Raw genomic sequence first — 10,098 nt, forward strand, 5'->3', positions numbered from 1 at the left:
AATGTTCCTATTGAATTAAACTCGGATGTCTCTAAAAGCAGGAACAGGAACTGCGCAATTTATGTTCTTTCAGTAGGAAGAAGAAGAAATGAGGCTGGCAAGTGGTGCAGAGAATGGTCCATCCAAAACCAAGAAAAATCAGAGTTCTCACATGGTTGTTAATAACTGAAAACTCTGGAGAAGTGGGGGATGAGGTCCAGCAGTGTGTTATGCTTGCCTTCAAGGTCAGGTAAAGCAGACTTTCTTTTTCCTTCCCCTTCATAATTATATAGATAGTACATGACTTGCATCTTAGTGGTACTACATGATTATGGGATGATTATTTTTTATATAGCTATGAATCCTCTCAAATGATGCAAATTCCAGTGTTGAAGGAACAACTATGATAAATTGACAGTGACCAAAGCAGAGTCTGAAGACCCATGAACATGCAGAGATGACAAGACTTATCATGGTCACGAAGATGTTGATAGGGCCAGATGACAAGATTCCCCCACAAAAGAGGCATCATGTGCTATCACTCTAGTACAGCTTAATTCCGAGTCAAAACGAATGGAAGTACTCCAGTAGGAGTATCACTCTACTGATTCATTATTCCTCTTTTGCATGCCGGTGACGTACGGGAACAAAAATGAGTTAGTACTATGACAGCAGACAAGTGCAACAAAGGTCTGACTTTAGTCATTTCTGAAAGCACTGTCAGTTACCTGTTATGTGTGCTAAACAGGCCATCATTACTTTTCTGTTCTTCAGTGGAAACAATGATGGGAGTTTAACAGGTACTAGTATGTGCTTTACTGAAAAGCAATCATGTTGATATGTACTAGTACAACAGCATCACACATTAAAAGGTCTGACCAAGAGTGAAGCTCCATCAGGTTCAGAAATCACAACTTCTGCATATCCCATTGAAATAGCACTTGCAGAAATCAATATTACAATTCGGATGTTCCCAAATAGGAGAACGTATGCTTGCAGCAGGAAAAATACATGGCACAATGGTGCCAAAAATCGCCTCGTTAGTGGGTACGGCCGATAAAATACACAGCTTCAGAAATGCTACATATGAGCAATCAGACGGATGTATGGCAGAATCTAGCAAGTGATCGTTGTGTAGGATTGCTCTGTGCAGTAGGTATTCGACTTTGTGTTCTGCAATAGAGAGGCATTGGCTACGACATGGCTTTTGTTCCTTGCAGCAGGCACATCATGGATATGCTTCCCCTCGTATGTAGTTATCACAGCATTTGGTTCCTCAACAGATCTCTCAACTTGCTTCTTTACATCACAGCCTAGGTAGGTGCATTTGTAATAACTCCTGCATTATGCAGACAATGTACGGGAGTACAGGACTAATGCTCAAAAGATTTAAAGTCTCGAAAAAGTCAGATGAAATTTCAGTTGAAATAAATTGTGCATAACAGGAAAAAATTTATAACAATAATAAGGAGGACACCATCAATGAACAATGTAGAAGCATGAAAATTACTTGCAATCTCGTGGCAGCAGTAACTATTGCAAAAGGAACTACTCACCTAACGATTTCAACAATGTTCCCTCACCATTACACGTTCAGAGTTACCGAAGAAATAAAATTGTTGCATGGGTAACTGTGTGTACTATGTAGTATGGGGGAAATCATGTGTTGTCATGTTAACAACTTCACAAAGATTCTCACATATACATGTATATTCAGACGCAATTTAGTCTTATATGACATAACATGTACCGTCTTGTGAAATTCAACTCCAAATTAAATTCAGCCCACATGTTGAGAAACAAATTCCAACCACTTTCATGGAAACATGACCAACTTTGTTCATTTTGAGGATCAGTAGTATGGTGCTAACACAGGATATTCTCCTTGTGCAGTAGTCACGTGAAAACTAATTATAGCAAACCAGACCAGAAACCTTCTCTTAGATATTCATGCCGGATACTATTATTTTGTATCAACTAAATATTTTTCATATAAACAAGGTTTTAAATTCAGTGCCAAACTGTATCAAAACTGATTCGCTCCTATATGTAGATATTTGGTGCCAGTAAGAAGCAATATCAGTCTAGCACGCTGGTTATGCTTGTTCGGTATATATTTGCTGTCAAATGGAAAGGGGAAGTGTTCTTTTTTTTTTGTATTATGGCAAGATGGTATTTTTGGGAGTATTGCTGCATCCAATTGTCCATGTCTACACAAGTGTATGGGAGCTATGTGGAACTGTGGAGAAAACAACAAATTGATGATACCAAACTGCACTGATGCTGACATTCACTAATAAGTAGTTGAGGCAGTTCTTGTATCTCAAATTGTTTAATAAATAGCTTGAAAGTTTCAATGATCCTACGGTTAGTGTGGAGTTATTTACTTATTTGCAAGGATGTTATGATCTAATGCATCGTTCCAAAAGGAAATGGAGAACTGACTGGAGGATTACCTTGGGTAAGGATTTCCTTTCACCACTTTCTGTCCATATTTTCGCCACCTATAACCATCATCCAAAAGATCGATCTCACTGGTTGTACTCACTATAATCTTTTGACCTGGGGCTGGCACATTCCTGCCCAACAGAAAATAATGATAATAAGTCAAAACATGCTAAAATAGGAACTTTGGCGAATTTACAAACCTTTAAAACGGAGGAAATTTATGTTTGGTTGCAGTAAATACCTTTCATTTGCACTGGCATCACCGGAAGCTCCATCAGAAGTCCTCACCTCATCATCATGCTCATCCTGGTTATCACTTGATCCAGACAATTGGTCATCACCATCTTCAATCTTTTTCACTAAAGGAGCAACCATGGTGCCACTTGGAATGATAGGCTTTCTGCAGTAATCATCGTAATCAGGCTGTGATCTGACTGAAGTGCCCGTGGTGCCACTGAAATCGTCTAAATCATCTGATATACCACCACAATCTTTAAACCTCCTTTTTGAGGGCCGTTCATGAGTGTGTTGTCCTCTGTAAATTATCTGAACGATTCGTCCATCTGCAGAGTGCTCCACATTTTTCCTGACCAAACAGTTCAGATGGGTGCATTTGTAGTAGCTCTTTGGATATTCCCCACCCTTCACTGCCTTCTGACCATACTTTCGCCAGTTGTATCCATCATCAGTAGGTCTATCCAGAACGATGGATGAAGCTGGGAGCCCTTGTAACACCCCAATAGATTCAGTGTTGACATTGCTTATTTGCGACGGCGAAGTCAGAATTTCTTGCAACGGTGTCACATTTACAGAAGAAGAACCAGTATGTTGGGAGACCAGCGCTGAAGTCGCCAAAGGGATAAAAGGCAGGTTCTCTGCTCGACCGAATGTAATGCACTTAGAATGAACCTCTTGTGCTGTTAAAGGTACCAAGTCCTGTTGAGGGAAAGTTTCAAAGTTGCCCTGTACCGAAAACAAACGCGTACCATTATCAGCGAAATGTGGTGCGATGTTAGCTGAATCCATGAACCACATTGATCCCAGACCAACCCAATTGTCCCAAGAACACTCGGATAGGGGAAAGAAAGAACACTCAGCACAGCACCTGCACCAGTCTGCAACACAAAGGCGCATGCCCGACCGGATTGGGCGCCATGGACACAGGCAGGATACAGCGCATTCGCAGGTCTAAACTCCAAAGCCATCATCATTCGGAGGAGGAAAACGTCCCGCGAGCAACAGTGCGCATGCTCTCCCAGCCGCAAAGTGACACGCACGAATCAACTGGTACATAGTTTACAGTACGCACAGTAGCGAAATCCTAGCACGAGATGGGACCATAATATGGCCAAATCCCCCCCCCCCCCCCCCCCCTATCCGCATTTGCTCGAACACCAAACGACCCAAAAATGGCTTCCGCCCCAACATGCCCCAATTCGGCAACAGACATGGGAGAACCTCCTCCACTGCATTCCAGAGACGACCAGAGCAACGACAAGAAGGCGATAGCAGCAGATGTCCACACCTGGGGGTACCCGATGAGGACGGCGGTGCCGGAGAGCGGCGGCGGCGGCGGCGGCCAGCCGCCGCCACCGCCACCGGAGGAGGAAGAGAAGGGGGCGTCGAGGAGGCCCTCCACTGGGGCGGCGGCCGCGGCGGGGAGCTGGGGGATGCCCCCTCCGGTCGACGGCGGCGGCTGAGGCGGGCCCCACAGGCTGCCACCGCCGCCGCCCGCCACCCGCCGCGCGGCCGCCATGAGGGGGGTGGGGGCGGCGCGGTGGCGAGGATCTCGTCGTCGGCGATGGCGAGTGAGAAATCGCGGGGACGCGAGGCGAGGCGATCGAGCGATAGGAGTAGAAGGGTAACTAAGACGCAACGACACGTGGTCCACCCCGGCCACACCATACATGCATCCCCAGGGAAAAAGTGAGCAGGGCACCCGATTTAGCAAAATCTTGGAATTTGTTCTATTTCTAAAATACAGCAACGTACGGACCGGAGACGAATGTGACATTTTTAGTACAATGAATAAATCTAGAGAGAAACTTGTTTAGATTTACTGTACTACTAGAAAATATCAAGTCCGTACTTAGATTTATTCTTTTAGAATGGAGAGAGTGAATATATTATAGGATGTGATGGATCATATATTTATAGCATTATGAATTTAGATGGGACTTGTGTTAAGTCGTATGTAGCATGTTTACTATCAAATTTATAAAAGAACGTACTATAACATTAAATTAGTTAATTAAATCCATAATTGAATATTGAATATTGAATATCTGTTTTGTGGTGAAAATGCTGCTACAATTTTTTTATAAACTTGATAAGAAAAACTAGCACACCTTAAAATAATATGAAACACACGAAGTAATAGAACTTCTACCTGACTTCCTGCTCGGGGATTTTATGGCAGAAAGTGCGGTATATGATTAAGAGACAAATTTCGGGTTTAAAAGGGGATTGCTGGGCAGAAATTCTACAAAGACTATCGAATAGCGATCAAATCTTGTGTGATCTAATCAGGGACAGTTTTACCATGCGAGCATCAGGGGCACGAGCTTTCACTACTGCCGTGAGAATAGTATGAGTCCTTACGAAACCCTACTATAATTTGCAATATATATAGGTGAAAAGAGGAGAGTAATTTTTTTAGTTTGTTCAAACCCTCTGCTATTACTTTCTAACTAGATCTAATTGTAAAAAGATCGATGTACCGAAATGGAAACCAAACTTTTTTTAAAGGAGTGATAAGCAGCACATATAACAAAGCGGCTGAAGGGAAATAAATTAAACAATAGTGTGAGTGGGATTGAAGTGTGTGCAACGGAGAAAGCAACATGGATTTGAAATGCAAGAAGCTAACCAAAAGGACAGGAATTAATCCACCCAAACAAAAGGACAGGAGTTAATCCAGTACTCGAATCCACCCAAATTTGCAGATGGAACAATTGCTTGCCGGTGTGCATCGGCTATCTTTTTTTAGCATGGATGGTGTATCTCATAATGATATAATGATGTACTCACTCCGTCCAAAAAAAACTATTCCCACCGTCCCACGATATAAGGGATTTTGAATTTTTACTTACAACATTTGACCACTAGTTTTATTTAAATTTTTTTTGCAAATATAAAAAACGAAAAGTTGTGCTTAAATTACTGTAGATAATAAAGTAAGTCACAAATAAAATAAATAATAATTTTAAATTTTTTTGAATAAGACGAGTGGTAAAACATTGCAAAGTAAAAACTCAAAATCGGAGGGAGTAGTATATATGTAGTATACTGACATGTTTAGCTATTGCATGTTCATTCTATTCGTAGGCACATGTGCTCCCTTTTTCTTTTGTCATGAATGATTGAATAAATAGATTAATGATATATAATAATTGTTTGAAGGTATACAAGAATAAATTAAATATATAAAGTTAAAAAAATAGATTTTAAATAGTTTTAAAGGATTAACATATAGAAAGTTTATGCAAAAATCATAATGTACTATTTAGGAACTCGGGAAGCATACGTATTCCTCCACCATTTCCTAAAATGAACATGGTTACAAATATTTTGTCGTCCGCGATAATCTTTATTTGCTTTGCTGTCAGGATACATACCCTGTTCCTGAAGAAGAAGAACGGGGTATATATCCTGCACCACTCAAGTTCATGATCAATGGCTCGGATTGACCTGGTACAGTAATAAAAGCAGTAGTTTGGCTTTGCTGTTTGGGTGTTTTTGGCCTCATCGTATGATGATCAATGCCCATGTGCTTTCGACAAATGTGACAGCCTGACAAGGTTTTCAAGGTTGGAGGGTACGGATTTCAGAAAAACTTAAATAAGCAATGTTAATGCTGAACCGAGAATGCATTAGCCAATGAGAATGTACGCGCATGATTTTGAAATTTTGGACATAAAAAATTGAAGAGATCGATAACAGGGAACAAGAGCATATATGATACTCCTACCATGAGGGGTGTTTTTACCAAAATCAACCTTATAAATCTTTGCAAGGGAAAAAATGTCAATGCAGTGTTTGATTTGAAGCCTTGCTAAATCTTGATGTATAGTTTTTCAATGTTAACAAAATTTGATGTATAAGTTTTCCAATGTAAGCGCGACGCAACAGGGATTCAGGGCCACGACACAACACAACAAATTGGTTGCAGACTAAACAGTGACTAGGGAAATTTTCAGAGAAAAATCCATAGGCACGAAATGACCCAATGATAATCTTCAGCTTCAGTATATGGTTTCCACCGTTCCAAATCAATTATTGATACCAAACAGAGGGCACAAATAAAACCATGGAAAATACAGGATCCCAAATGTCATGATGGGGTAGCGGTAATCAGATAATGCCACACCCAGCAATCACTGCACTTGTTACTGCGGCTTCAAGCTGGGTGGATGTCTTTTGTAGCATTCCTTCTCAATACATGTCTTTGTTTTTTAGTTTAGGTTTGATACATAAGGATCCCTCTGTTCTGCCTTCCACTTGAGGGAGTTACCCCTCTGTTCTGCCTTCCACTTGAGGGAGTTGCCCCTCTGTTCTGCCTTCCACTTGAGGGAGTTACTTGGGGCCAATGTCCTTCAGCGCACAGATCTGCTCCTCCCCCATGGCGGACATGACAGTCACAACAAGATCCTTGCCTTCACCAAATCCAGTCTTGATCTGAAAAACCATAAAGATTTAAATCTGGCAGTAGCACAGAACAAAAGAACTCAAGGCAACTCAAGACAGATATTTGGGAACATAAGAACTCAACGCAACTCAAGGCAGATATTTGGCAAGTTAACTGGTTCAGGAATGCACAAATGATGAAGCAAAAGTAAACATGACAGCACGATATAGGTGGAAAGAGAACCGAATCGATACTTCCGAATTCCAATCAAGCAAACTTTTCATGCATCCACTTCCTATTGACACAGTCCATTCCACTATAAACCAAGCATATCAACTGAAATTTTAGTGCAGGGCAACCTTCGGTGCAAAAGGATTGAGAAAAGCCCTATGCCATCCCACTATAAACCAAGCTTATATCAACTGGAATTTTAGTATACTACTAATGTTCTATGTACAGAATATATATACTACAATACCCATGCAGAATAACCAGGTTAATGATCCCACAACCAAAAAGAAAAGAGAGGCACGCTGATGGAAGAATACAGAACATACAAAATGTAGTTAAAGTAACCAGTTGGCTTCCCTCTAGTTTTTTATGCCAATTATTCAGAAGCACGTACTGCGAGTTTGTGCTATTCATATGAACATCAAAATCAAAAGAACAGGAGGAAACAGTGACAATAATAGACTGAAATATACAAGACAACCACCACAAAGATGGCTTAATGTTGACGTTCTGTGCAAGAAAAAATAATGTTATAAAATGAAGGTCTAAGCTCGTAAATTTCTACACCAGTTGCAATCCTAGAGGGTATAGAAAGAACTAATCAAACACATGATGGAATAATTCATACAGACCCAACATATAACCTAATAAATGAATAAGGAAGCAGCATTATCATCCACATATACAAATAGAAACAAAGTTGTAAAAAGATTTCTCTAACAAACCTGACCCAGGAGACTGTCATCAGTTGGGAGTCTAAGATCATCCTTAGTGTTACCACTCTCAGTAAGAAGGCTCACCTGAAAGAAATAACATAATAATAAGTAACGAGATTAAGATTTATTTACATTGAGAAATATTTTGGCTCATTATTTGGAAGTTTGGAACGTACGAATCCATCCTCTGATATGTCAATCAGCTGGTACTCTGTGCGGTTCACATGTGGAACCTGGAAACAAAAAAATGCTGACTTAGTTACAACAAACAAAAAAATGTTGACTTAGTTACAACAAATGCTGACTTAGTTACAACAAACAAAAAAAATGCTGACTTAGTTACAAACTACTTACAAAAAAATATACTTACATCACAGTTGTGGGACGAAGGAACAATATCCTCAAGCTTTTTACCATTGAATATATCTATGGCAACAAAGTGACACTTGGCATGACCGTGCTTACCAGTCTTCGAGGTAGAAACCTCCACCACCTGTAATATGTTTTATTCATTTCAAATTTTCAACCAGATCAGGAAAAGAAAGTTATACTTAATGAGCACAAATAAACACCACATAGCTTCAGACTTCAAGATAAGAACTGTTTTACTGACACCATTGAAAAAAGCCACACTTTTTTTTTCCAAAAAGATGTAAAGAAACGAAGGAGATAGATATAAAAGTAAACTGAGCACAACTGTGAACTTATGTGATAACTGATAACTCTCACATGGTGCACAACAGAATATGAATCTTAACACAAAGTAAATGTTATGTGTGTGTTTTTTATTGTATTGCCAGAGAACAGCTTTGTTTTTGTACAAAGCATTGTTACCTACAAATATGAATCTTAACGTACCAATCACACTCTCATTACACTATTACAGTCAACCGAAAATGAGATCATCTCATGTCCAAAACATGCTACACAAACTAAGCAGAGAACTATTTTAGAGCAGCAAGATAATCTTTCTTACCTTGCCAAATCCCTAGAAAAACATTGTCTAAAATTAGCAAAGAATTTCCACCTTTTCAACCAGCTTAGTTACAGAAATAATGAATGCATTCTGAACTATTTTGGAGTAGCAAGGTTGTTTACAGAAAAAAGGCTAGAAACATAGTACAACACAACGGTGTTGGCTTGGATCGAACGCTGAAATCATCCCCAAAAACTAAAAAAACGTTTGACTGAGGGGAAAAAAAACACTGGCTCTTCTACGGACAACCCTTCTACAAGGCAAATAATTAGTTCAACCTACGGCAAACGAGCAAGCTTCACATTTGCGTTACGTATATAAACGACATAATTCCCACTACCCTGCACTCCAAACCAGCAATAATTTATCATCTAGATACACAACAACAATCACCAGTCAACCATATATTACACCATATATTACACAGATAACAACTAAAAGTAACCAGAAGTAATTACAAGAATTGCATCTAACCACCGAATCGAATCGAGATCTAAGCAGATACCTTGCAGGGGCGGTTCTTGATAACAATATACCCATTCTTGCGGATGGTTCCGGCCTGCTGGGGATAGGTCTTGGACGCCCCAGCGTCGGCCTTCGACTCGAAATGGTGCTCCTCAGAGTCCGACATGCCGATCTTAGCGAGCCCCTGATAACAAAATCAAATCCCAAACATCAAATCAAACAAGATTGCACAAAAAAACGAAATTCCCAAACCAAGAAACCGAGCAAGTGTGGTACGGAAGCAATTGGACTACGAACCAAATCCGAATGGATTTCCACCCCAAATTACCTTGTTTGGATAGATCGCGAGGAGAAGGAGGCGGTGAGCGAGAGAGAGGGAGGCGCCGATTGATGATAAGTGATAAGCTCGCGTTGGAATCCTAGGGTTTGGTTACATTTATACGCTGCTAACAACGTTTCCGCCTCACCCTCTCACCCGCGGAGACACCACCTGTGACACTGACGGTGGGTCCCGGAACGACCCGTCCCCACCTGTCTGTGAGCGAGGCGGTGGTGGCGTGTTACGAGAGTCGCAGCCGTCGATTCGGTCTGGGGATCGGGACACGTGTACGGCTGCGGAGGGAGGGCATCACCTCGCGTTCGAACCACGCCATGGG

The 10,098-nt window shown here is 40.8% G+C and overlaps 2 protein-coding genes across 3 annotated transcripts; both read right to left on the minus strand.

Moving 5' to 3' along the window:
* Positions 1 to 877: 877 nt before the first annotated feature.
* Positions 878 to 4,307, minus strand: LOC4343795 (probable WRKY transcription factor 3). Its single transcript, XM_015791464.3, has 4 exons — positions 3,953 to 4,307; positions 2,669 to 3,390; positions 2,436 to 2,558; positions 878 to 1,318 (listed from the first exon to the last, which is right to left on the minus strand). The coding sequence occupies exons 1-4, from the start codon at positions 4,181 to 4,183 to the stop codon at positions 1,096 to 1,098; spliced, it is 1,299 nt and encodes a 432-aa protein (XP_015646950.3). The 5' UTR covers positions 4,184 to 4,307; the 3' UTR covers positions 878 to 1,095.
* Positions 4,308 to 6,648: 2,341 nt separating this feature from the next.
* LOC4343796 (eukaryotic translation initiation factor 5A) lies at positions 6,649 to 9,850 on the minus strand. Of its 2 annotated transcripts, none has more exons than XM_015791466.3 (6): positions 9,771 to 9,850; positions 9,483 to 9,626; positions 8,372 to 8,494; positions 8,178 to 8,234; positions 8,011 to 8,085; positions 6,649 to 7,104 (listed from the first exon to the last, which is right to left on the minus strand). In XM_015791466.3, exons 2-6 carry the CDS (start codon positions 9,606 to 9,608, stop codon positions 7,003 to 7,005), a joined length of 483 nt encoding a protein of 160 aa, XP_015646952.1. In that variant the 5' UTR covers positions 9,609 to 9,626; positions 9,771 to 9,850; the 3' UTR covers positions 6,649 to 7,002. The 2 variants fall into 2 exon arrangements, with proteins under 2 accessions (XP_015646952.1, XP_066168333.1); XM_066312236.1 differs by having other exon boundaries at positions 9,740 to 9,850.
* Between the last annotated feature and the right edge of the window lie 248 nt (positions 9,851 to 10,098).

The sequence above is a fragment of the Oryza sativa genome, chromosome 7 (assembly GCF_034140825.1).
Source record: "Oryza sativa Japonica Group chromosome 7, ASM3414082v1".
Classification (NCBI taxonomy): domain Eukaryota; kingdom Viridiplantae; phylum Streptophyta; class Magnoliopsida; order Poales; family Poaceae; genus Oryza; species Oryza sativa.